The 27,700-nt window shown below is 41.3% G+C and overlaps 2 protein-coding genes and 1 long non-coding RNA gene across 20 annotated transcripts in view; 2 read left to right on the top strand and 1 right to left on the bottom strand.

Moving 5' to 3' along the window:
* The window catches only part of LOC149972127 (uncharacterized), a 645,576-nt gene that overhangs the window by 540,541 nt on the left and 77,335 nt on the right, over positions 1-27,700 (top strand). The gene's annotated exons all lie outside the window — the stretch shown is intronic.
* On the bottom strand, positions 151-4,837 carry gemin2 (gem nuclear organelle associated protein 2). Of its 2 annotated transcripts, NM_001160644.2 has the most exon segments (10): positions 155-458; positions 555-613; positions 783-893; positions 1,150-1,218; positions 1,341-1,385; positions 3,808-3,921; positions 4,012-4,071; positions 4,165-4,254; positions 4,365-4,449; positions 4,555-4,837. In NM_001160644.2, coding segments are annotated over 10 exon segments (795 nt in total). In that variant the 5' UTR covers positions 4,677-4,837; the 3' UTR covers positions 155-418.
* Positions 4,895-27,700, top strand: part of mia2 (MIA SH3 domain ER export factor 2) — a 28,670-nt gene continuing 5,864 nt past the window's right edge. The window contains exons 1-24 of one of the 17 annotated variants that reach the window (XM_090221052.1): positions 4,895-5,502; positions 5,601-5,734; positions 5,833-5,919; positions 6,068-6,809; positions 11,049-11,180; positions 11,375-11,439; positions 13,023-13,154; positions 13,266-13,376; positions 13,523-13,594; positions 13,748-13,858; positions 14,008-14,079; positions 14,214-14,318; positions 14,581-14,703; positions 15,869-15,980; positions 18,197-18,243; positions 18,347-18,437; positions 19,059-19,197; positions 23,387-23,488; positions 23,717-23,777; positions 23,894-23,929; positions 24,012-24,079; positions 24,198-24,280; positions 25,800-25,937; positions 26,627-26,755. In XM_090221052.1, coding sequence (XP_090077178.1) covers positions 5,265-5,502; positions 5,601-5,734; positions 5,833-5,919; positions 6,068-6,809; positions 11,049-11,180; positions 11,375-11,439; positions 13,023-13,154; positions 13,266-13,376; positions 13,523-13,594; positions 13,748-13,858; positions 14,008-14,079; positions 14,214-14,318; positions 14,581-14,703; positions 15,869-15,980; positions 18,197-18,243; positions 18,347-18,437; positions 19,059-19,197; positions 23,387-23,488; positions 23,717-23,777; positions 23,894-23,929; positions 24,012-24,079; positions 24,198-24,280; positions 25,800-25,937; positions 26,627-26,755 — 3,130 coding nt within the window. In that variant the 5' untranslated portion in view covers positions 4,895-5,264. Of the gene's footprint in view, positions 5,503-5,600; positions 5,735-5,832; positions 5,920-6,067; positions 10,866-11,048; positions 11,181-11,323; positions 11,440-11,582; positions 11,872-12,161; positions 12,586-13,022; positions 13,155-13,265; positions 13,377-13,522; positions 13,595-13,747; positions 13,859-14,007; positions 14,080-14,213; positions 14,319-14,580; positions 14,704-15,868; positions 15,981-18,196; positions 18,244-18,346; positions 18,438-19,058; positions 19,198-23,386; positions 23,489-23,716; positions 23,778-23,893; positions 23,930-24,011; positions 24,080-24,197; positions 24,281-25,799; positions 25,938-26,626; positions 26,756-27,700 lie in introns of those variants that run through there. The other 16 variants (XM_036963134.2, XM_090221051.1, XM_090221049.1 and 13 more) reach the window with 16 other exon arrangements.

The raw sequence follows: 27,700 nt of genomic DNA, 5'->3' as shown, positions 1-27,700 counted from the left end.
CACCACAGAAAAGTGGCATTTAAAACATCTGGTTACTAAAACACTCCTTCAGAACAATGGATTTATGTGTATGTCTGATGTCCGTATGGCATACAGCTTTTCTTTAAGGTACATAGCAGTGGTGGGCTTGTAAGGATGAAAACACAACAATTGTGAAAGCAAACATTTTATTTAATTCCAACAATAGCAGAAGTTGAATACTAACTATAATAGAAAAAAAACTAAAAACGGTCCAATTTCACAAATTATTGGGTACATTTTCTTCACAAATCACCACAGTGCAACTTCCCATGGATCCCAAATCTGAGCATGATGATGGGTTCATAGAGCTACAGTTCATGGTGTGATCAGTTTCAGCCTCAAATCGTGGATTTCACCACATTAACCCATTTAGTCCTCCTTATCGGCCTTAACCCATTTAGTCCTCCTTATCGGCCAAGTCGTTCTGATCAAAGTACCTATGTAAAAAAAAATATATATATATATATATATGATTATCAAACAACAAGTTTTCCTGGCTGTGAGTTTTTGTGAAGTCAAATAACATAGCTTACCTAGCAACAAGGCAGATCATCAAGTTTAGAGGAGACAACCTTTCATCTTCCTGGCTTTCCTGTAATGGTAAAGAAAGAAAAAATTGAGAATGACTATCATACCCTGTTCATCCTTATCAAACATTTGAGCATCTGCTGTATTTGAACATTTGAATTTTACCCATAAGGAAGTTGGTTTGTAACCTCTCATCTCAACATCCATTAATACCAGCCACTATATCATCCTACCAGATTGGCCCGCACTTCAGAACTCCGTCTGGCCAGCTGTCTTATTAGGGAATGTGCTTCAGGGAGAAGAGGTTTCTCAAGGCAAGCCAGCAGTGCATACAGCCATCTTCCCTAGAGAAGTTGAACACATATTAGCCATGAAAGCATCATGGTTGGGGTCAATTCCATTTAAAATTCCAGTCAATTCAGAAAGTAAACTGAAATTCCAAAGTCAATTCCAAATTCTCTTCAAATGCTTTTTAATTAGGGCAATTTGGAATTGGGTTTACTTTCTGAATTTACTGAAATAGATATGAAATTGACCCCAAACATGGAAAGTATTAAAAATGCCAAATTGTGTTGATGACATTAAATAAACTGAACTTACCAACTGCGGGACAAACTCTCTCTCTTCAAACCAGTTTATCAAGTACTCCAAAACTGCAGAGATTGTGGCCTAGTAGGGAAGATATAATTGAGTGTCAAACACAAGTACCGTCATTGAAGTCATGATTAGAAGCATCAACTGATGAGGGAGGATTGCAGTGAGTGCCATGCCAATGCTGTGAAAACACTCACCTGATTTAATCTGCTCACTATACTAAGGAAAGGTGGAAAACCAACCTGGTGAAACAAGTGGTTAAATATCAGACGCATGATTAATGGCAAACTCTTTATACAAAAATCTTACATGATGTATATTATCTATGGTCAGATATTTCCACTATAACAGGGGTTCTTAAAGGGGAACTCTCAATCCCAATTTCAGCATTTGCCCAAAACCTTCAAATAATAAAAAATAAAATGCATTCAGATGAGAAGTTGTGGGTGGGAGGGGGGGGGGGGTTGCTCATAGATATTCATTTTTGGGGTGGGTAAACATTATTGTACCGGAGCCAGACACTTTCTCACGAAAGCATAATAACTGCGATATGTGAATGCAAGCATATATGGCTTTAGACAGTTAGCTTACAGTGTTATGGCATTAAATTCCAAACATCTATTGCCACTTGTGGTGTCAGTTCGAATCCCCCATGGGGCATAATTTTTTTTGTTGAAATGTGAACTCACATTTATTTCAGTATTGTGTTGGGAAGAAAAGTGCCATCATCACTTTGAAAATGAAAATTAGGGGCTCAATTCAATTCAACCAGCATTGCAGTATTTAATCCAACTGTAAAATTAACTCACAGATGAGGTTTTTATACAGTACCCAAGACCACAACTACTACGAGGGCGACGCCTCTCACAGGTAGGCGTTCACTTTACAGAATTAGAAGTGTGGGCACGGAATGAATATTGTAAATAAAGCATATGTAGAAAAAAATATATCTGCCCAATGTGGGATTAGAACTCACAACTATTGAACTAAGAGCCAAACTATCATGGTTCAAACACACCAACACCTTGTCCCCCTCAGGAGACTTTGGCTTGGGTCTCCAGATCCTCAAAAAGTTCTACAGCTGCACATTGAGAGCATCCTGACCGGTTGCATAACCGCCTGCTATGGCAACTGCTAGGCATCCGAGCGCAAGGAACTACAGAAGGTAGTGCGTACGGCCCAGTACATCACTGGGGCCAAGCTTCCTGCTATCCAGGACCTATTTACTTGGCGGTGTCAGAGGAAGGCCGAAAAATTGTCAAAGACTCCAGTCACCCAAGCCATAGACTGTTCTCTCTGCTACCGCACAGCAAACGGTACCAGAGCACCAAGTCTAGGTCCAAAAGGCTCTTTAACAGCTTCTACCCCCAAGCCATAAGACTGCTGAACAATTAATCAAATTATTTTACACTGCTGCTACTCACTGTTTATTATCTATGCATAGTCACTTTACCCCTACCTAAATGTACAAATTAGCTCGACTAACCTGTACTCCTGCACATTGACTCAGTACCGGTACCCCCTGTATATAGGCTCCCGAGTGGCACAGTGGTCTAAGGCACTGCATCGCAGTGCAAGAGGCGTCACTATAGTACACTATAGTACCTGGTTCGAATATAGCCTCTGTATTGTTATTTTATTGTGTTACTTTTTATTTTTTACTTTAGTTTATTTAGTAAATATTTTCTTAACTATTTATTGAACTGTTGTATTCGGCTCATGTGACAAATACAATTTGATTTGAACTGTGTCATAGGAGCACCACCAATCAGTCATCACAACTGAGGAAAAAAACAAATACTTTTGACATGACCACCACTGTCATCTATTTCTTGTTACGCTGGATGTAGACACGAATTTAAACGTATAGTCCTCATAGCCTACATGTTTTTTTCTCGTAAAAGCACAGTGTGTGAAATGGTAAGCAAAAACATAGAATTTGGTCATGGGCGGAAATGTGCCTTACTGCATTTTGAATTTGGTGTAAGGTCAGTAGTTTAGTCATGGAAGTATCATTCAAAATATATTGGCACACTCCACTTAGCAAGACCATTGCCAAATTAGGCAAACTTTCACCTGCTTTTATAGTAAGCCTTGAGGTGGAACCCCCCAGCACATCTTGAAGGGAGTGTATTTCATACCAACCCCTCCCTTGAGGTGGGACCACCCAGCACATCTTGAAGGGAGTGTATTTCATACCAACCCCTCCCTTGAGGTGGGACCACCCAGCACATCTTGAAGGGAGTGTATTTCATACCAAACCCTCCCTTGACATGACGTAGAGGCACCGTCTCAAGGTGCCTCTACATCACGATTTCAATGGTAGAGTTGAACCGCTATGGGGAAAGAGATATATTTACTGCTAAACTATTTCACTTTTGCAACAAACTGTCAAAAATGAAGACAATAAATGACATATGACTTATACTCCAAAACATCTGGTTTTCAATTAAATAAATGTTTTTTCATTAAAGTTACTCTTTAAACTTTTTCAGCTCGAGCCCAAAATGAGAAATGTACCGACCGTCCTCCGATGACCAAAATTAAGAAAAAATAGTGTGAGACTATAGATGTATTCTCATAACTTGTGACCCACTGCTCAGATGCCCAGGGCCCGCTTTGGGTCTGGACCCATAGTTTAAGAAACCTGGTCTAAAAGATTACCTTCACATAATCAAGGCCTCGATCTTCAACACCAGGGTCAATGGGAGGGGAGTTCAAATAAACATTTTCACCCAGGCAGAACTTTTTCCATTGTTCCTCCGAGTCCTGTTTTGGCTGGAGATAGACAAAACACATAGTTAGAGAGTGTATGTTGTATTTTACAATTCACTTTTACAAATAACAACAACAAAAAATCATAATCACCATTAACACATTGTCATCCAATGCATGACCACTCCAGTGTTGTCTATGCTTACTGATACTCTGCAAGTAGTAAAACATGATCAGAATAACTCACTTCAACCCAACGTGACAAATAAATTGAAATGTATAGGGGATAATACAATCTATAGTTACCTGTCTTATTTCTGAGAAGTTGCTGACTTGCTGTCGCTGCCATTTTAAACTCGGTGAAAATCCTTGAGGAGCAGCTTGGCAACCTGTGAGCTACCAAATAAAAGTTGACAAGAAATTATACATACATAGTCAGATAGACTGTCTGTCTCTCTAGTTACATTTTATTTGTGGCAGTGGCCTACCTATATGGTGAAACTTACCGACACGTTCACTGATTGTTTCTTTCTCAATTTCTTTGGATCAATCTTCGCCACCACAACATCAGGACAGAGAGACGCCTCTAATCTGAAAAAAAAAGAGAAAGGCAGCGTATTTTTTTTAATACATGAATGCGTGTTTCCTGGGAATATGCGTGTAAACTATGAAAATACAGTGCTATGCGGGACTTACTGAACCTGTCTCAAATACTCCTGGGGATTTCTTGGAGGCTCGTTTAGATTGAAGTCTTCGCCAGTGTCGCATGTTTCCACAGGCAGAAGCCTGGGCATCAGTTCCTCCACATCGGATTTCATGCTGAAACTCCAAATTATTTGCTCAGTGTCGGATTGATATACTGTTAGATTAACAGGCAACTAATGACACTTGTATTTACTGCTGTACTTCTGTTATCACGTTATAAAGGTTGTTTTGTTGGATAAGGACACAAGTCTCACATCAAAATAATCAAAACGCCATTTTGTTTCAAGTGCGAATCATGACGCGTTTAGAATGTGCCCGTTGCCATGGTGATTTAAAGATAACGCTACATGTGTATTTTGGCATTCCAAATTCCACAGGTCAAGGTCTACAACATAATTTTCCACGCGTTGCTTTCCAACATAATGACCAATAACATATTGTTTTTACAACTAAATATACTACGCCATAATTACTGTACAAATAATTGAAATCACCTGAAGGGAGATACTTCTCCAATAAACATTGATTGTTTGTATTGCTTATAGATCAGCCCTTGCCTTGGTAAATTAAATCGTTCTTGTTGCAAGCACTGTTGCCACGTTAATCATTACTCCTCAGTTACCTTGTATCTTGATTCCCTCCTCATTTAGCCATTGAAACATGTTTACTTGTTGAGATGTGACTGCAACAACTTGAAGGCAATGTTCATTTGGCACAATGGAATTCAACGCGACATGACTATTCAACTTGGAACACCATTTCACCACAGTTTTTTAACTACCCAGTTTCACTGTGGACCATTCTACATGACTGGACTTTCCAGGGTCAATATGGCTGCTTCACAGATATACATTTGGACATTTACTATTTTCCTTTTTCCAACTCTAACTTGGGGATTGCTGTCTGACTTCAAAATGTGTGGCGACTCTGAATGTGAAAGTAAGTAGATAACAAGAAAATAAATGGTTAGGCTATGTGCAGCACATATTACAAATTAATTATTCATACATTTCCTTATTTGGCTTTTGTGTGTATAGGCTTGCTGAGTCGGGTCAGGGCCACAAGAGATCACAGAGGAAAGGATTGTAGATTCCTGAACTTCAAAAAAGGGGATGTGATATTTGTTTACCACAAACTCTCTGGCAAAAGAGATGATTTATGGGCAGGAAGTGTAAGTGTTTTTTTTGTCACTGAAATCACATTGAATAACATATATTTTGTTGTTTGTTTGTTTTGCAATAATGTTTTGTGCCCTATGCTGTATTTCAGATTGACAGACGATTTGGTTATTTCCCAAAATACGCTGTGAAAGTTGATGAAATTTATGCAAGCACAGAGACAGAAGTGGCCACACAGGTAATTTTTTCCAGTTTAGTACTCTAGGAATTTTAGGCCTACTTAATCTATGGTTATACATGTGTATTGAAGGGTGAATAAGCAGTGCTTTAAATTATTTTGTTAAACACATTCTGTTAATTAAAGGTACTCTTATGTTCCTTTTTAGAAACAAGACTTCTTCTGCATAGATGAGTATGGCTCATTAATTGATAATGACTCCAGTGAGTGGGACAATGAAGAAAATCTAGTTTCAGAATTTCAGGAAATCGCAGCCAATGATGCTCAGGATTCTAAAACTTCAAAAGATGCCTTTCTGTCCCAAAGTTTTGCACAGAGCAGTGATGAAACAGGAAACAAAGATGCCATTCAGGTTGTAATGGAAGACTTCCTTGATGATACCAAACCTGAACCTAGCGAACAAGATGGGTCTCAGTGGATTGGCTCTACAGTAACTGGATGGCTTAGTTTAGGTGGTGAAAACTCTGATGATAATCCCAAAGAAGACAACCCAGAACAAGAGTCTTTCAGGAGCAGGAAACTTGCTTTGGACATTGATGCGAACCAATTGAAGGAAGAGAAGAAAAATGCTGAAAACTCTGGCTGGTTTGGAGATGGACTGACTAGCGCCTTTGGTTTTGGTCAAAAAGCTCCAGAAGAGGAGAAGCCCATTGAAAAGGAAGTGGAAGAGAAACCCCCACCCTCTAACTCCTGGCTGAATATTGGCATTAGAGATGTCTTACATTTTGGTCAATCTAATCAGGATAAGGTTGAAGAGAGAATAGAAGCAGCAGGCAGAGATGAATCGACAGGCACAATAGACCCACAGGACCTTGGCACAAGTCAGTCTCATCATGATGCCACAGTGGAGCAAATAAAAGAAACAGAGCACCAGAGAGAAGATACCACTGGTAAGAAGGCAGAGAGAACAGAGACACACCCCTCAAAACCTGTTAAGGATTATAACCAAATGGACCGTCATAGTCAGGAAGAAGATGGTGAGTTAAGAAAAGAGGAAGATGCAGGGTGGTATGGTAGCATCTATAACAATATTGTAGGCCTTTATGGAGAACAGGGTTATGTTGAGGAGGAGGAGGATATACTTATAGCTGAGGATGAAGAGGATAAAGATATCAGCCTTCAGTCAGAAACAGAGTCACAGTCTGTGTTCTCATCCATGTTTGACACTCTGGTATCACCGTTTCAGGCCGATACAACTAACAATTATAAAAATGCCCAAAGTGATGAGGTAACAGATATAAAACCGGCAGAAGCAGATGGAGATACAGAGACCTCCCTAACTTCTCAGACGGCTATCCCATATGATTCTACTGAGGCTTCTGTGGGTAGGAAGGATGATAATGATGGTAATGACAGCAATGAGGTTCCACATCCCCCTCCATTAGATATAGATAAGGTTCAGAGTGCCAATAAAATACTTGAAACTAGCAAGTATATGTCTTTGTCACACGACCCTCAATTACAAGACACAACCGGAATAGTGAATCTTGAAGTTGATCCTGAAAAAGCTATAGCTGAGATGGAAGTTGTTGATCAAGAGGAATTTCCCTCCTCTGATCATTCCAAGAAGTGGCACGTTGAGACCGATCCCATAGATAACATAGGGTTTATAAACATTATCCTTGACCCAGTGTTAGACTCAACTATACTAAATGCTGACACTACAAGTAACAATCTTCTATCTGATAAAGGTAATGATGATGGGGGACGTTATATTGTGGACAAAGCATCTGAGATAGAGGAAGCAGATTCAACTAATGAAGTTACTGAGACAGAGGGGATAGAACCAAAGAAAATAGTTGAAGTTGAGAGAGACCACGGGGATGAAGCTACTTTCTCTACACATGTCTTTGAATATACACAGAGCAATTCCGGACCCAATGCTAAAATTGAAATGTATCCTGACAGCTCAGATCTAGTTCCCCCTGAGACAGTAACAGGAAATGAACAAAGACAGACAGAAATCCTTGAGGAGGCAGACACAGAAAACATGTTAGGGGAAGATTTCATTCATGTCCACTGGGTGTCCCATGAATCTCAAAAAGACAGTGACGAGAAAAACGTCCTGAATGATAGATCTGGGATGACGGATGACCAGACGACAGCAAATGAGGACAGTAATCTGCCGCTAAATGACAGAAATCACACAGACGACAGTAATGAAATGCTGGAGGCATTCAAACAGCTACTTGGAAATAGCAAGTATATGTCTTTGTCCCACAACCCTCAATTACAGGACACAACCGGAATAGTGAATCTTGAAGATGATCGTGAAAAATCTATAGCTGAGATCAATGAAAATGATGAGCACGATTCTGCAGGTAGATTAGAGCTAGATGACGTCACTACTAATGAACCTGTCAGTTCCCAAGGAGATGTAGAGCCAAAGCAAATAGTGTCGGACCCCAAACCAGACAATGAAGAGAATGTGAAAATATCAACTGTGCTCCCCGAAGCGCTTTTGCATGATAGTGATGCGAATGCCCTTAATCACCATCAAGAGAGTCCTGCTGCTGACCTTGCTGAAAATAGCCTGGATGATGTTGAGACTGATCATTCAGTTGGTCAGGATGCTTTAGAAGGATCAGGGATTCCAAATCTCTCTGATTCGATTCCTATTCAGACAAAAGCAGAAACACTGACAGAGGAGCTACCTAATGTATCAGAGGACACATCTGTAATGCATGCTGAGGTGGAGGACATTGACATTGACACTACAGGTATTGAAGTGGTATCCTCCAATCAGAAAGGAGACGACAGTATTCTAGTGCCTCAGAGCCCAACAGAAGAGGACAATGGGGACAGAGTAGGGATGCTATATAGTCAGACAAGCATGCCAGGTACAGAGGATGCTTCAGTGCTGGAGGAGTTCACACAGACATCCGACCCCCATCTGCATGATGCCCAGGACCCTCACATAGCTGAACTTATCCTGAACTTATCTTTAGTTGAACCTGTCAGAGTTGATCTAGTCATTGAAAATGTATCAGGAGAGGAAAGACATCATTTGATTACCTCAAGTGGGGATGGGGAAAGTAAGGACAAGAATGAGAATACATTAGAGGTACCAGATAAGAATGTTCATTTTGGAGACATAGATTCAGTTTTGCTGAAAGACTGGTTATCTTCTAACTATGAGGAAAGTAATTCCAATGTAATGGAAGTTGTTGATCAAGAGGAATTTTCCTCCTCTGATCATTTCAAGGAGTGGCACGTTGAGGCCGATCCTGTAGATAACATAGGGATGATAAACATTACCCTTGGCCCAGTGTTAGACTCAACTATACTAAATGCTGACACTACAAGTAACAATCTTCTATCTGATAAAGGTAATGATGATGGGGGACGTTATATTGTGGACAAAGCATCTGAGATAGAGGAAGCAGATTCAACTAAACAAGTTACTGAGACAGAGGGGATAGAACCAGGGAAAATAGTTGAAGTTGAGAGAGACCATGGGGATCAAGCAACTCTCCCTACACATGTCTTTGAAAATACACAGAGCAGTTCCGGACCTGATGCTAAAATTGAAATGTATCCTGACAGCTCAGAGCTAGTTCCCCCTGAGACAGAAATTGGAAATGAACAACGACAGACTGAAATCCTTGAGGAGGCAGACACAGAAAACATGTCAGTAGAAGATTTCATTCATGTCCACAGGGAGTCCCATGAATCTCAAAAAGACAGTGATGAGAAAAACGTCCCGAATGATAGATCTGGGATGACGAGTGACCAGACGACAGCAATTGAGGACAATAATCTGCCGCTAGATGACAGGAATCACATCTCATCAGTCAGTAGCCAGGAAGTACATTCAAAAGGGACCAAAGGATTGTATAATGAGATCACTCTAGAAAACGAGAGAGCACAGGAATTAGGCCTACAGGATAGGGAAACCAATGATGGACGAAATAGCTTTGATCAGTCACATGCAGTTAGTCAGCTTTCCCCCACTGATGAAGGTTATGATGTCATTACACAATCAGAGAGAACAATAGACCATGATACATTGTATTCAGGTGAGAATTTCCTCTCAGACAGTTGGTCTAATTATCAAGAAGCAACAGATGTAAAGAGCACAATTAGTGATGAAGATAGGCAGCAGGATTTTGAAAACGTGGACGTGATTGAGCAGGATGATTTTGAGAAAATCAGTTATAGGGATATTGAATCTATTCACAATGTTGAAAGAGAGGGTGGGACTTCCACTTCTCACAGTGAACCCCCTGAAAAGCAAGACATGCCATCAGATCAGATAGTAGGCCTAGACCCCACTCAAGAAGGAATTGTGAACAAATCAACTTCTCACAGTGAACCCCTTGAAAATCAAGACATGCCATCTGACCAGTATTCAGTAGGGCCCCCTCAAGAGGAAATTACAGACACATCAGTCAACAAGGGTACTAGGAGTTTCTTTGAAAATGCAATGGACTTTTTGATCCCAAGCACTGACTCCAAAGACTTAGAAGACCCAGAACCAAAGGGGCAAGAAGAGGAGGAACAAGAACCCCCACCTGATCTTCCTTACCTGGACCTCCATGAACCAGAACCACAGTCTCAGTCAACCTCAGTAGAAGACTCGATGAAAGCTACAGCATTTTTGAAAGAATACAAGAATATCCAAAAGCAAATCAGCACAGATGAAATAACTACTTTGTTGGACATGTTTGGGAAGCACAAATTCCTGTGGCTTGACTACAGCCTAGGAAGCTCAGAGACTTTGACTGATGGCCATGATGGTGATAATGACCTAGCTATTATATCAGACTTTGAAAGGCTCCTGCAGTATCACATTGATGAGACAAAAACTCCATCTGGTGGAGTACTGGAGGATGAAGACCAATCCAGAAAATTTGTGTCATTACGAAAACTAGAAATACTCTTGTCAAACATAAAAAACAGATTCACCCAAGTGAAAGCACCTGTCAGTATAAAAGACAATCAAGGTACTACTCAAGTAGTATGAGAAACATTTATTGATTTTGGTTGCATGTCTCTTCCGTGTCTTTTGCATGTCAATATTGAAAAGGTTAGCAGTTGTCAAAGTGTTATATCTGACAACCATTTATTGACAAGGTCTTACATGTTTTTTAAATGATTTGGTATCATAATGTCTATATGTTATCCAGCAGGAACAGACAAGACAAACTGCATCAATGATGATTGTTTCACTCGCAATGAAAACGAAGACCTAACCAACCTGAAAGGAGAACATTTCTCTGGGGAGGGAGACATCCAAACCCCAACACTAACAGACAAATGTAATGCATTTATGTCCATTCTTAAAAATAACATACTAATTATATAGATGAAAATAGTTCCATCTGTGGCTGGTAAAAATATATGATCAATTATTATGACACTCACTATTGTGTTATGTATACCGTTTAAATATATTTAACAGATAAACCTGAGCCTGCAGTGATGGAATATCTTTTTTCTTCTGCACGTCAAGTCACTGGTGATGCTGTTGCTCATATGCTGACAGTTAAGGCTCTTCTAAAATGGCTCATTTTACAGGTAAGAAAGTTATATGACTACTATATCCCCCTTGTAATCTATTGAGATTAAATTAGCTAAACAGCCCATGCATTTAAAATGATTGGACTGCACTATGGATGTCTCCATCATCCTCAATAGAATGTAATATTTTTCCAAGATAGGGAACTTCGGTTGTGGCATTGGACTTAGACAAATACATAACAGCACAATACACACATGACAATAATCATTGACTAGATAGCTGGAAAAGCTGGTCCTTTAAAACCTCTGGTATGTGTCTCTGGTATGCAACATGTCATCTGCACTGCCCCTATGAGTCATCCAACACTTTGAGGAGTTGTAGTTGGCTCTGGCTTCGGTGACAAGGCTTTTCCCCGCACTATGGTAGTGCAATAATAACATGAGGACTTTAAATTGAGAATACAAATGGAGGTTCAGGATGTTGACCAGGTGAGTAAAGGGTAGTGTTTTGGACACTGGGGACAGCACTGAAAAGCTACAGGAAAGGTCAACACCCAACCAACAACAACAACTTGGCCTACTCTGATAGGGCAAGGCAGTTGACAGCAGAGGGACTTTGGTGACAATCTGTCTCAGCTGGAGAAAAAGGTCAATTTTTCCTTGACTATTTGAGAATAGGAATGGAGGTTGACTAATAAGTGTTGTTTTCCCACAATTTGCATGTTTCGTTAGGTTCAGTGTTACTTTAAATACGCCTCAGTCTGCCAGTGTGGCGTTCTACGATTGGTGACGTTAGGCAGGAAGTGGGAGTGTTGTAACAATTACAAATAAATATTTTGATTGAAAAGTCAGATAACATATATTATTGTGTAGGCTTACAATTATATAAATCAATAAATATTCGTTTTAGGAAAAAATATCCGAAAGTGAGTCGTTTAAGTGAATTTGGTGTGCATAAAATAGCAACAACCTCCACCGTACGTTTCAGCGTCATGACGTTACCCGATACTACTATCAGGTCCAAGTAACAGCTGAGCATTCGTGTTTTCAATGTTAGCTAACATAATCCTGAAAATAATATTTAAATGAAATATTCGACAAATGGAAGATCAAACAAGTGGCGAGACAGTCGCTACTCAAGTGACTGATTTCAAAATGACAGCAAGGACCTATTACACTCTTGCCTTGGAGAAAGCGAACGATGTGAGTCACGTGTCATTATATCTTACGTTAACTTGGACCCATCACTGCTAAAAACATCAACTGGTGTTAATAAGCAAGCTAGCCAACTAACGTTACTACATAATTTAATTAGTCAGAAAAGGCTTATCTAGCCAATGTCTCGTGTCTTGTTGGCTATGAGAGCACTGTTGCCTGGTAAGCTAGCTTAATACTTAGCTAGATAACTAGCTAACGGTTGTAGTTAGTTAGCTATCTATCTAAGTAACTGGCTAGCTAGTTAGCGTGTTGAGGCTCCTAAAAGCATTGACAATCACTTTACGTTTGAACTGTCATGTATCCACAATCCAGGGCCTGAAACAAAAATCTATAGCAGATCTATAATGATTATAAGTCATTTCTTTGATTTAGTTGATACTTTTCCAAAATTAGTATTATTATTTTATTTTTTTCCTACCTAGGTCCTGTCATCCCTTCCTGATGACATAAAGCCAGGTCCTGACCTGTATGGACTGCCATGGGAAGCGGTCATCGTCACTGCCTTACTAGGGTTGGGCACCCTCCTATTGTTCAGCTGCAGGTTCTACCAATGTGTAAGTTGTCTGATATTATTATCAGCATGCAAGTATAGGGATGAACAACCACATTCTTTATTTTGATTGGAGAGTGACCAAGCTCACAAAACTGTTCCATTGTTTCCACAGATAAAGAGCAGACTGTATTCAAGCAAAGAGAGGCGGATGGGCCTGAAGGTGGCTGAACTATTAGATGAAAAGTGCAAAGTCCTTGAGACTTTGAGTGAGGTTCAACAAAATGTGAGGCCTATGTCAAGTAATCCTGTGTGTGACAGACTAGATTTGCAAACTATTCAATGCAATTCCATTTGAAATGACATGTTTTGTATGGACTGTGTGTTATGAATGCCTTTGCTACTGTTTGTTTATTTATGTACCTTTTTAAGTATGAAGAACTGGAAACTGCCCTGCGGAATAGTGGTGTTTTGGCTCATGTTGCAGAGAGAGAGAATCTGGAGGTAAGACAGAGATACTACATGGTATGATTGTTCTCAATACTGAAGAGACATTCCCATATATCACAGCTAAATAACACTGCCAAGTGGTATAAAAGGACTCGGTGTGCGTGTGACTTTCAAGTCCCAGTAAAACTATAATGGTGTCCTCCTCAGGTGATGTCCCAGAGGCTGAAACAGTCAAATACACAGCTTGGAAATGATATAGAAAAGTTAAAGGAGGACCTGAATATCCAAAGAGCGAGGAGGTTGCAGCAGGAGGAGACAGTGAGTTTGACTTAGGACTTTTTTCTCATCCCCTCTTCCTGTGTTTTGATGTTTATGCTTTGACATGTTTCAGCCATTGTTATTATTTTCCTCTTTGCTCTCATATTTCAGTTTGTTTTTGAGATATGGTGTTGTGTGCAATTCTTCAGATTGCAGATATGCAGGAAACCTTGAAAACCTTAGAAGAAGAAACCAGGGACCTCAAGTCCCAGACAGAACAGGTACAGTCTGATGTCCCCATTACAATGTTATATATTATGAACAAAATGTTAATTGTAATTCCTTCCCATAATGCATTTTAAATCTGACACAGTCAGAGCCAGGTTAGATGTAACTCATTCTGTTATCATTTCAGGCACAGACAACCCTGAAAATATTTGACATGAACAGTGAAAGGAATCAGAATAATCTGGAGGCAGCAAAAGAAGAGAAGGTGTTGCTCCAGGAGAAAAATGGCCAGGTATGTAACCTGACATCTAAAATGTCAATTTTCATCTATATCTAGGCCTATTCACAAATCAGAGCCATAGATACAGTATCTATGTGGGTGGCTCTGTCACTAATAGTGGTGTATACTCCAGTTCCATATCAGCCTTTGTTGCCATTAATGCAAAACAAAGCATTTGAAGTTTCTTGTTACACAAATAACCTGTATGGGTTGTCCTAAGCAGAAAGAGTCCTATAGTCTGGTGGGGTCTTCACCCTCTCCCCTCTTCCCACAGCTGGTCCAGGAGGCAGAGGGCTGGGGGGAGCGGATGAGTGAGCTGGAGGAGGAGATGAGGATGTGTGAGAGCTCCTACACTGGAATGCTGCAGGATGCTACCAACAAAGATGAGCGCATCAAGGTTTGCATTCATATTACTGCACTGGCAAAAACCACATGCAGTAAGATGTCTAAAACAAATATTTGTGTACCGTGCCCTGTACTGGAAAAACCAGTCAACACCCACTATGAAGATTACTTGGGGTTTCAACTGACCATAAGTTAAACACCCTAAATGGCTCAACCTATTTGAGGCTATGATAATCTTCATAATGGAAATCCTTTATTGCTTGTTATTTAATTATAAATTGTATGTACTGTGTTTTGATGTGTATGTATATATGTGCAAATGTATGTGGACACCCCTTTTGAATGAGTGGATTTGGCTATTTCAGCCACACCTGTTGCTGAAAAGGTGTATAAAATCGAACGCACAGCCATGCAATCTCCATAGACAAACATTGGCAGTAGAATGGCCTTACTGAAGAGCTTAGTGACTTCCAACGTGGAACTGTCATAGAATAGCACCTTTCCAACAAGTCAGTAAGTCAAATTTCTGCCCTGCTAGAGCTCCCCCGGTAAGCTCTGTTATTGTGACGTGGAAACGTCTAGGAGCAACAGTGGCAGGCCACACAAGCTCACAGAAAGGGACCACTGAATTGCTTAGCGTGTAAAAATCGTCTGTCCTCGGTTTCAACACTCGCAACCGAGTTCCAAACTGCCTCTGGACTCAACGTCAGCACAATAACACACAAGCCTAAGATCACTATGCGCAATGCCAAGCGTTGGCTGGAGGGTGTAAAGCTTGCCGCTATTTGACTCTGGAACAGTGGAAACCTGTTATCTGGAGTGATGAATCACGCTTCACCATCTGGCAATCTGACATATGAATCTGGGTTTGGGGCTGTTTTTCATGGTTCTGGTTAGGCCCCTTAGTTCCAGTGATGGGAAATCTTAATACTACAGCATAAAATGACATTGTAGACAATTCTATGCTTCCATCTTTGTGGCAACAGTTTGGGGAAGGCCCTTTCCTGTCCAGCATAATGCACAAAGTGTTAGAGCAGCAAAGGGGGGGACCAACTCCACGTTAACGGCCATGATTTTGGAATGAGGTGTTCAACAAGCAGGTGTCAAAGTACTTTTGGACATGTAGTGTGTGTTCTGTTGCATGTATACAACACAATAAGTTCTCAAGACTAAAATAAAGTTTGAGTTTGAATGGTAAAGCCTTCTCTCTCCATCAGTCCTTGACAGACTGCCTGTTGAAGATGAAGGACTGGGACCCAGTGCTGGAGGACGGCGCCAACAGAGAGGAGAGGAGTGGGACACAAGGGACAGAGAATGGAGAAGGACATGGTGAGATTCTCTTAATGTACACAAGGCTGACCCCATTTTATTTTTATTTAACCTTTATTTAACCAGGTAGGCCAGTTGAGAACAAGTTCTCATATACAACTGCAACCTGGCCAAGATAAATTAAAGCAGTGCGACATAAACAACAGAGTTACACATGGAATAAACAAACGTATAGTCAATAACACAATATAAAAAAATATATGTACAGTGTGTGCAAATGAGGTAAAGCAATAAATAGGCTGTCGTGACGAAGTAATTACAATTTAGCAATTAAACACTGGAGTGATAGATGTGCAGAAGATAAATGTGCAAGTAGAGATACTGGGTGCAAAGGACCAAAAGAAATGACAGTATGGGGATGAGGTAGTTGGATGGGCTATTTACAGATGGGCTATGTACAGGTGCAATGAGCTGCTCTGACAGCTGATGCTTAAAGTTAGTGAGGGAGATATGAGTCCCCAGCTTCAGTGATTTTTGTAATTCGTTCAAGTCATTGTCAGCAGAGAACTGTAAGGAAAGGCGGCCAAAGGAGGAATTGGCTTTGGGGGTGTCGTGACATTGTATTAGTTAATGTGACAACTGTTGCTCATCGAATGATTAAAGGTTTCTAATTGTGTGATTAACTGAATCAAGCAATTATTAATCTGGGGCACCATGGGAAAAGTTGTTTTGTTGAGTTTCTATTTCCCAAATTAACTCAAAGAATATCGATTTCACAACAGCCGCTAATTAGCCAGTTACCTCTACAGTCTCGTTCTGAACGTCGCATAATCCGGGAATCGGCACGGACCCGGGTCTCACCAATGAGTTCGTACCACACCAATCTTAGTTGAGTATTTATTTACTAGAAAGCTAAAATGATGATAAAAGATACACATACACCAAAACACATTCTAGGCTATTGATTAGGACTTAGTATAACGGGCCAACACACTATGGCGCGTGTTACCCAAAATGGGGATTTAAAAGAGAGCGAAAAAGAAAGTACACGAGAGACATACACATTTGGGTGAATTTGTCAACTATGCTTATTCTAACCATAGCCTTGCCCCAAACTGCCGCTCTTATGGGTCAGAATATAATGATGTAATTACGTGGGGAAGGTCTCCGTGGATTCTCTGCGTGGACCGTTCAGGCTTACCAAAACATTCTCTTTGATTTTGACATTTTCCAAACAACGTACAATGTATTAACATCAAACATATACCAGGTAAACTTTTGACGTTACAATGTTTTCGTAATAACGTCATCTATTAAAAACAAAACAAAAATGACATTTTCATATTCCATCTATTGTCATGACCACCATTGTGGCTGACGGAAACCATTGTTCCAAAGTCCCTTTATTTCATGTTTAAGGTTCTCCATAGTAACAGGACAAAAGGAATTTGTCACATCTTCAGACCCCTAGATCTCTCCTCCTCTGTTGGGGTTGAGAGATAATCTGTAGGGTTGTGAACTCCTGTAACCTGACCTGATCAGGACAGTGGTGACCAGTGAAATATACCTGCTGGAGCGCGTGCTACAGGTGGGTGCTGCTATGGTGACCAGTGAGCTGAGATAAGACGGGGCTTTACCTAGCAAAGACTTGTAGATGACCTGGAGCCAGTGGGTTTGGTGACGAATCTGATGCGAGGGCCAGCCAACGAGAGCATACAGGTCGCAGTGGTGGGTAGTATATGGGGCTTTGGTGACAAAACGGATGGCACTGTGTTAGACTGCATCCAATTTGCTGAGTAGAGTGTTGAAGGCTATTTTGTAAATGTTTTACGAGGGTATGTTTGGCAGCATGAGTGAAGGAGGCTTTGTTGTGAAATTGGAAGCCGATTCTAGATTCAATTTTGGATTGGAGATGCTTAATGTGAGTCTGGAAGGAGAGTTTAGTCTAACCAGACACCTAGGTAGTTGTCCACATATTCTAAGTCAGAACCGTCCAGAGTAGTGATGCTGGGCAGGTGCGGGCAGCGATCGGTTGAAGAGCATGCATTTAGTTTTACTTTAATTAAGAGCGGTTGGGAGGCCACGAAAGGAGAGTAAAGGCATGGTCAGCAGGCTTTTGCCCACCATCTCTTTGGATTGATATGCACAGCCATCATTGGACTTTTTTTTAAAATTTATTTTTAATGAGTCAAGATATTGACTGAGGGATGTGTCTCTACATATGTGAATGTGTCTTCCCAGATTTAACTTATTTGTTTGTATTTTTTGGTCCACAGATAACCATCAACGACGAAGAATACAGAAACTCATTCATGCAGCCAAGGTATGTCTTCTCTTCATCAACTGATATGATGGCTTAAAAACAAAACTCTTATCAGCGATAAATGGAAGATATGAGATTTTTTTTGTTCTCTCTCTCTCTTTAGATGAATGCAGACTTGAAGTCGGTGGATGAAGACAAGGACAGGGTGTTTGCTAAGCTAGCAGATGAAGTCAAGGCCAAGGAGGACCTCCAAGGTAAGCAGAGTAGTCAGCTGTTCAATAGTAATTCCTCTGATCGCGGTGGGTAACAAACAACGTTTGTTTTATAATGTACATAAATGTAGGTCTATTGAAAGACGCTTCAATAGCTGTTTTCATGATAACAGACCATTTTTACATTTTGGTCATTTAGCAGATGCTCTTATCCAGAGCGACTTACAGTAATCTTAAGATAGCTAGGTGAGAACCACATATTGCAGTCATAGTAAGTAAACGTTTTCCTCAATAAAGTAGCTATTAGCAAAGTCAGTGCAAGTAAGAAAAGCCAAATACTAGGGTTAGTTCAAGAAAAGCGAGGGTGTTTTGGGAATAATCAAGATGTAAAGACAAATGGTCGGTTTCCCAGACACAGATTAAAGGGATACTTAGCATTACTAGTAGATACCCATAGACTTCCAGTTATTGCACTAAAGCTAGTTAGCAATTGGTTCGTGAAACTACCTCTAACTTCCTTCATACTGGACAGAGATTACATAACTGGTATCCACATGTTCATCTGACTTTGGGGAAGTCGATTTAAAGGACTTCATTACCAAAATCCCAAAGTATCCCTTTGAGCCTAGACCTGGACTTAACAGCTTTACTGTTGTGTTGCAGAGGGGATTAAGAAACTGGAGAATGAGAAGGCCTCTCTGCAGACAGACAGTGAGAAGTACACGGGCCAGGTGCAGAAACTCCAGCAGAAACTGCAGATCATGACAGAGATGTACCAGGAGAATGAGCTCAAACTACACAGGTACTGTACGGGAGCCACACCAACGCTGACCCAAATGCACAGCTTCATCTAGAAACATTCAAATAAAATACAATTTTATTGGTCACATACACGTGACTGGCAGATGTTATTGCGGGTGTAGCGCAATTCTTGTGCTTCTAGCTCTGACAGTGCAGTAATATCTAACAAGTAATATATAAGAAATTACACAACATATACACACATCTAAGTAGGAATTAAGACTATATAAATATGGACGAGCGATGTCAGAGCGGAACGGATACAGTAGAATAGTACATATATACATATGAGATGAGTAATGTAAGATATAAGAATTAAGTGTCTAAGATACCATAGTATAGAATACAGTATATACAGTGGGGCAAAAAAGTATTGTCAGCCACCAATTGTGCAAGTTCTTGCCCAATTGGTGGCTGACTAAATACTTTTTTGCCCCACTGTACATACAGTGCCTTGTGAAAGTATTCGGCCCCCTTGAACTTTGCGACCTTTTGCCACATTTCAGGCTTCAAACATAAAGATATAAAACTGTATTTTTTTTGTGAAGAATCAACAACAAGTGGGACACAATCATGAAGTGGAACGACATTTATTGGATATTTCAAACTTTTTTTAACAATTCAAAAACTGAAAAATTGGGTGTGCAAAATTATTCAGCCCCCTTAAGTTAATACTTTGTAGCGCCACCTTTTGCTGCGATTAGAGCTGTAAGTCGCTTGGCGTATGTCTCTATCAGTTTTGCACATCGAGAGACTGACATTTTTTCCCATTCCTCCTTGCAAAACAGCTCTAGCTCAGTGAGGTTGGATGGAGAGCATTTGTGAACAGCAGTTTTCAGTTCATCTGACCAGAGCACCTTCTTCTACATGTTTGGTGTGTCTCCCAGGTGGCTTGTGGCAAACTTTAAACAACACTTTTTATGGATATCTTTAAGAAATGGCTTTCTTCTTGCCACTCTTCCATAAAGGCCAGATTTGTGCAATATACGACTGATTGTTGTCCTATGGACAGAGTCTCCCACCTCAGCTGTAGATCTCTGCAGTTCATCCAGAGTGATCATGGGCCTCTTGGCTGCATCTCTGATCAGTCTTCTCCTTGTATGAGCTGAAAGTTTAGAGGGACGGCCAGGTCTTGGTAGATTTGCAGTGGTCTGATACTCCTTCATTTCAATATTATCGCTTGCACAGTGCTCCTTGGGATGTTTAAAGCTTGGGAAATCTTTTTGTATCCAAATCCGGCTTTAAACTTCTTCACAACAGTATCTCGGACCTGCCTGGTGTGTTCCTTGTTCTTCATGATGCTCTCTGCGCTTTTAACGGACCTCTGAGACTATCACAGTGCAGGTGCATTTATATGGAGACTTGATTACACACAGGTGGATTGTATTTATCATCATTAGTCATTTAGGTCAACATTGGATCATTCAGAGATCCTCACTGAACTTCTGGAGAGAGTTTGCTGCACTGAAAGTAAAGGGGCTGAATAATTTTGCACGCCCAATTTTTCAGTTTTTGATTTGTTAAAAAAGTTTGAAATATCCAATAAATGTCGTTCCACTTCATGATTGTGTCCCACTTGTTGTTGATTCTTCACAAAAAAATACAGTTTTATATCTTTATGTTTGAAGCCTGAAATGAGGCAAAAGGTCGCAAAGTTCAAGGGGGCCGAATACTTTCACAAGGCACTGTATGAGATGTGTAATGCCAGATATGTAAAACATTATTCAAGGACTAGTGTTCCATTCCTTAAAGTGGCCTGTGATTCCTAGTCTATACCTATAGGCAGCAGTCTCTAATGTGCTAGTGATGGCTGTTAGAAGCTGTTTTTCAGTCTCTCGGCCCCAGCTTTGATGCACCTGTACTGACCTCGCCCTCTGGATGATAGCGGGGTGAACAGGCAGTGGCTTCTGTTGTTTGATGTCCTTGATGATATTTTTGGTCTTCCTTACTCACCGTTCAAAAAATGTAGAACCAAGAAACCTATATAGCCCTTGGTTCACTCCAGACCTGACTGCCCTTGACCAGCACAAAAACATCCTGTGGCGTACTGCATTAGCATTGAATAGCCCCCATGATATGCAACTTTTCAGGGAAGTTAGGAAACAATATACACAGGCAGTATGGAAAGCAATATACAAGTTCTGGGACAATATAAAAAGTTCTGGGACACTGTAAAGTCCATGGAGAATAAGAGCACCTCCTCCAGCTGCCCACTGCACTGAGGCTAGGAAACACTGTCACCACCGATAAATCCACAATAATTGAGAATTTCAATAAGCATTTTTCTACAGCTGGCCATGCTTTCCACCTGGCTACCCTACCCCGGTCAAAACAGCCCTGCACCCCCCACAGCCTCTTGCCCAAGCCTCCCACATTTCTCCTTCACCCAAATCCAGATAGCTGATGTTCTGAAAGAGCTGCAAAATCTGGACCCCTACAAATCAGCCGGCTAGACAATCTGGACCCTCTCTTTCTAAAATAATCTGCCGAAATTGTTGCAACCCCTATTACTAGCCTGTTCAACCTCTCTTTCGTATATCGTCTGAGATCCCCAAAGAATGGAAAGCAGCCTTGGTTTCTCAAATGACTGCCTCGAGTGGTTCACCAACTACTTCTCTGAGAGTTCAGTGTGTCAAATTGGAGGGCCTGTTGTCTGGACCTCTGCCAGTTTCTATGGGGGTGCCACAGGGTTCAATTCTCGGGCCGACTCTCTTCTCTGTATACATCAATGATGTCACTCTTGCTGCTGGTGATTCTCTGATCCATCTCTAACGCAGACTTCTGGCCCTTCTTTGGACACTGTGTTAACTAACCTCCAGACGAGCTTCAATGCCATACAACTTTCCTTCCGTGCCCTCCAACTGCTCTTAAATGCAAGTAAAACTAAATGCATGCTCTTCAACCGATCGCTGCCTTCCCGTCCAGCATCACTAGTCTGGACGTTTGACTTAGAATATGTGGACAAATACCTAGGTGTCTGGTTAGACTGTAAACTCTCCTTCCAGACTCACATTAAGCATCTCCAATCCAAAATGTTATTTAGACTCGGCTTCCAATTTCGCAACAAAGCATCCTTCACTCATGCTGCCAAACATACCCTCGTAAAACTGACCATCCTACCGATTCTTGACTTCAGCGGTGTCATTTACAAAATAGCCTTCAACACTCTACTCAGCAAATTGGATGCAGTCTAACACAGTGCCATCCGTTTTGTCACCAAAGCCCCATATACTACCCACCACTGCGACCTGTATGCTCTCGTTGGCTGGCGCTTGCTTCATGTTTGTCGCCAAACTCACTGGCTCTAGGTCATCTATAAGTCTTTGCTAAGTAAAGCACCGCCTTATCTCAGCTCACTGGTCACCATAGCAGCACCCACCAGTAGCACACGCTCCAGCAGGTATATTTCACTGGTCACACCCAAAGGCAATTCCTCCTTTGGCCACCTTCCAGTTCTCTGCTGTCAATGACTAGAACGAACTGCAAAAATCACTGAAGCTGGAGACTCATATCTCCCTCACTAACTTTAAGCACCAGCTGTCAGAGCAGCTCACAGAACACTGCACCTGTACACAGCCCATCTGTAAATAGCCCATCCTCACTACCTCATTCCCATATGGTTATTTTATTTATTTTGCTCCTTTGCACCCCAGTATCTCTACTTGCACATTTCATCTTCTGCACATCTATCACTCCAGTGTTTAATTGGTATAATGTAATTATTTTGCCACTATGGCCTGTTTATTGCCTTTCCTCCCTCATCCTACCTCATTTGCACACACTGTATATATACTTTTTATATTGTATTACTGACTGTATGTTTGTTTATTCCATGTGTAACTCTGTCGTTTGTGCCGCACTGCTTTGCTTTATCTTGGCCAGGTCGCAGTTGTAAATGAGAACTGGTTCTCAACTACCCTACCTGGTTAAATAAAGGTGAAATAAATATAAAAAAATATGACATTGGGTGCTGTAGGTGTCCTGGAGGTCGGGTAGTTTGCCCCCGGTAATGCGTTGGGCAGATCGCACCACCCTCTGGAGAGCCTTGCTGTTGTGGGCAGTACAGTTGCCATAGCAGGTGGTGATACAGCCCGACAGAATGCTCTCAATTGTGCATCTGTTGAAGTTTGAACTGTACTATGCCTGATAATGTCTGTCTGATACTGGGTGTTCTCCCCTGGTGTCCCCAGGATGTTGACTGTGGAGGAGAGGGAGCGTCTTCAGAAGGACGAGAAGCTGACCAAGGCTGACAAGAGCATCACCCTGGCCGTGGAGGAGCTCAACAGCTACAGGTCAGTTTCTGCATGGTTTTTGCTTTAACACTAGACCGCTGATTCCAGTAACTCATCAAACTTTGATTATTTGAATCAGCTGTGAAGTGCTAGGGCAAGAACCCAAAGCGTGCACCCCAGAGGGTGTTCCTGTCAATCAAATAGATCCAATGTGTTCTATGAGACTCTACTTTGCGGGGTGTTTTTGTTGTGAGTGCTTGTCTCAGAGTGCAGTTTTCACACATACAGGCAAAGGGCACAAGACCTGGAGGATGAGCTGGAGAAGACTAACCATGCTTACAAAACCCAGGTGAGAGATCTGACACTGTTGTATCATAAGAGACTGGGAGAGGGCAAAAACATTCACCATGTGCAATGATGATGTATGGCCAATAACTCATTTAATATTCTCTTTCCATCTTTCAGATAACTTCTCAGGAAAAGAAGGCACACAATAACTGGGTAAGTACATAGTTGCATCATACATACACTATGGAGCACACCTCAGGCAACTCATCTGTCATTTCTGTTGTCTGCATTGTAGCTAGCAGCACGAGGTGCTGACCGCGACCTGGCTGAAGTTAAAAGAGAGAATGCACACCTCAGGCAGAAGTAAGTACTAAAGAATACTTTTCTATTGTCAGTTTCACCAGACATGTCAGTTGTCGCTACAAAATAGTATTTCCCTGTAGTGAGAAGTATTCTCCAGCTGTGGTTTGTCTCCATGCAGATTGACTGATACTCAGTTCAAGCTGGATGTTGTGGAGAAAGACCCCTATACACTGGACAACATGGACAGACCTCTGTTCAGAGGTGAGTCTCTAATAAACCTCCCTAACTGGAATAATATCTTCTGCTAAATCTCAGCTCGCCCGGTAACCCCTGCTCCATACATTGAGAGGGTTGGATAGGGGGAAGCAATATGGTGACAATCCAAATGCAAGATGAAGTTAACACAACTGCTTATAGCATAAAACTGGTTATGGGCGACAGGTAGCCTAGCGGTTAGGACAGTTGGACCAGTAATTGAAAGGTCGCTGGTCTAAATCCCCAAGCTGACTAGGTGAAACATCTGTCAATGTGCCCTTGAGCAAGGCGCTTAACCCTAATTGTTTCAGGGTCACCATCAATAATGGCTGATTCTTGGCTCTGACCGGGTGTAATATGCAAAAAATACACATTTCCAATTCACACATGCACTTGTACATGTGTGAAATAGGACAGATGTAAGCACCCACCTAATTATTATTTGTATAATATTATTTGTATTCCATCCTCTCAGATCTACAGGAGTGCATCAAATCAAATGTTATTTGTCACATGCTTCATAAAAACAGGTGTAGACTAACTGTGAAATTCTTACTTACAGGCCCTTCCCAACAATGCAGAGAAAAATAATAACAAATACACAATGAGTAATGATAACTTGGCTATAATTTTAAAATCTATATACACTGGGTACCAGTACTGTGTTGATGTGCAGGGGTACGAGGTAATTGAGGTAGGTATGTACAGTGTATCTGGAAAGTTTTCAGACCCCTAGACTTTTTCCACATTTTGTTACGTTACAGCCTTATTCTATAATTGATTGGTTAGGGGAGGCGGCCAAACTTCTTCCATTTTAAGAATGATGAAGGCCACTGTGTCATTGGTGACCTTCACTGCTGCAGAATGTTTTTGGTACCCTTCCCCAGATCTGTGCCTCGACACAATCCTGTCTCTGAGCTCTACGGACAATTCCTTCGACCTCATGGCTTGGTTTTTGCTCTGACTTGCACTGTCAACTGTGGGAGCTTATATATGGGTTTGTGCCTTTCCAAATCATGTCCAATCAATTGAATTGACCACAGGTGGACTCAAATCAAGTTGTAGAAACATCCCAAGGATGATCAATGGAAACAGAATGCACCTGAGCTCGATTTTGAGGCTCATGGCAAAGGGTCTGAGTACTTGTATAAACAGAAATACCTCATTTACATATTTAAAAAAATTCTAAACCTGTTTTCACTCTGTCATTATGGGGTATTGTATGTAGATGATACATTGTAATGTAATCCATTCTAGAAAAAGGCTTTAATGTGGAAAAGGTCAAGAGGTCTGCGTACTTTCCCACTGTACATGTAGGTAGGGGTAAAGTGACTAGGCAACGGGATAGTTGGACAGTAGCAGTCAAAGAGTTAGTGCAAAAAGGTTCAAAGCAGATAGTTAGTCCTTGTAGCTACAGGTTAACTATTTAGATGTCTTATGGCTTGCCTATCATGTTCTGGGTGTTGATTTAGAATTTATGTCATTATTCTGTAAGTTGAACCATATGTCCCTCCCTGTCCTGCAGGTGAAAGGTCACCGTATGGCCCCTCCCCCCTACATCGCCCCGCCTCTGAGAACAGAGCCTTCCTGTCTCCGCCTACCCTGATGGATGGCCCACTCCGCCTCTCTCCAAACTTCCCACCCGTGGGACCAGGAGGCAGAGGTGACCTCTCCAGTCCACGCCAATGCACTGCAGGCCTGGGTCATTCCGGTCATACAATAACACCACAGCTGAATTTACATGTCTTGTGACATGTGTGCCCTTTTACCATCAGTGCCATGTTATACTCCTAGGAATGGCGTGTTATGAGTTTATATTTAGCATAAATATTTTTACCTTTGTATTTAGTACCAATCTCCTATGTGCCATGGCCTTGTAAAAAATGACATTAAGAAAAATGATCTGCAGGATAATTTAAATAATTCAATGATATTAGAGTTTTGATTTTATAGTCTTCTTATTGACTAAAACAACGCTGAAAACCTGTTCTTTAGCACATAATACAAATGCGTACCAAGTCTTGATTGGCTGGAAGATTGGCACAACATCTGTTAAAGATGCTTATCTTTATAGTCTAAATTGCCTTGGCAGTGAGCATGCACCAGCAAGATGGAAATACTGCAGCAGCATAGCATTTCCTATCACCTACGGTGAGGGGAGTGTGGTCTTTGCACATGTTTTGGTCTTATCATCCATGCTTCATGAACTCATTGACATTGCTGGCTCTCCCTTTCTCACTCACCAACCACTCCCACATATCTCGCCTCTTTCTCATATGCTCTTTGTCATGCTCTCTCTTTTTGCCCTCCCTCTTTCTCCCCACCCCCCCTTTCTCTCTCCCCCATAACCAGTATCCCGAGGCCTGTTAGATCCCCCTGGTGGGGTGGACTCTGATCGTAGTGGTGGTCCTCACTCTGACAGCGGCTCGATATCTCCCACCTGGGAGAGGGATCGCAGGGGCCCACCTATACACCCTCCAGGTACAGTGATGACCACCCGCTATCGCCCCCCCCGCCCTATGATCTCAGGCAGCAGCCGCTCCAATCACAATAGACAGAAGTTATTCTATCCTTCTGATATTCAAATCTTCTAGTCTACTCTTTGACACATTCATTTGTTTTTTAATATCAGACCTAAAGGGTTTGTGTTCTTTATTTACTTCAGTATGTTTTACCATCTTTCTATGTAAAGAGGCCCTGACTTTCTTTTGGATTTTAGATAACTCACTCTAACCTGATTACTAATTATGTTTGTTAACCAACTGTCAGATTTGTTCACAGCAAAATATTTCCCCTCAGTCGGGTTACTATTTAAATTTCACGGTGAAGTCTACATCTGTTGTATTTGACACGTGACAAATACATTTTTATATGATTTGATTATGGTGCTGTAGTGTGGTCAGCCGGCCCTGGGAAAGGTTTGAGATTCTCTCTTTTGGTTCTGTCTGTGAGGCATAGGTCAGTGAGTGTATGACTACTATTTGTCCAGTACTGATGTGGTCGGTTGTCGTAGTTCCAGCCTCACCTCTGTCTGAGTCATGTGACAGGACCACAGAGATGGGCAGAGTCAGCAGGTTGGGCACACTGACTGCAGACCACTGCATTGAGGAGCCTGAGCCTCCACTGGTTTGTTCCAGAGTTTTCCCCCACCCACAATTTGGCCTTTGTCACCTGGGCCCCTAAGCTACTCTAACCCAAGTCTGGCCTCAGCCTGGTTTGAGATGTCTAATATTCACTTGAGTTAGGAACTATTATTTATTTAGTTGAGTTATCATGGGGGAGCAATTAGCATGTGGCATCACTGTATTTTGATTATACATTGACAATTCCATCATGCCCACCCTGCCTACTACTGTCACTGTTTTGATGTGTACTAACTCAATGCATCATGATTTAAATGTGTGCTTGTTTTTTGTTTCTGATATG

This window comes from Oncorhynchus mykiss, chromosome 25 (assembly GCF_057628025.1).
Source record: "Oncorhynchus mykiss isolate SJ-2025 chromosome 25, ASM5762802v1, whole genome shotgun sequence".
In the NCBI taxonomy this organism is placed as follows: domain Eukaryota; kingdom Metazoa; phylum Chordata; class Actinopteri; order Salmoniformes; family Salmonidae; genus Oncorhynchus; species Oncorhynchus mykiss.
Note: the sequence above shows the minus strand (reverse complement) of the source record. Positions and strands in the feature narration are given on the sequence as shown.

Coding starts and splice junctions, on each gene's coding strand:
- gemin2 (XM_021582987.3), bottom strand. CDS start 4,676: ATGAAATCCGATGTGGAGGAACTGATGCCCAGGCTTCTGCCTGTGGAA. Junction 4,255..4,364: donor AACAATCAGTGAACGTGTCG/GTAAGTTTCACC, acceptor TTTATTTGGTAG/CTCACAGGTTGCCAAGCTGC. Junction 894..1,149: donor GAGAGTTTGTCCCGCAGTTG/GTAAGTTCAGTT, acceptor CAACTTCTCTAG/GGAAGATGGCTGTATGCACT.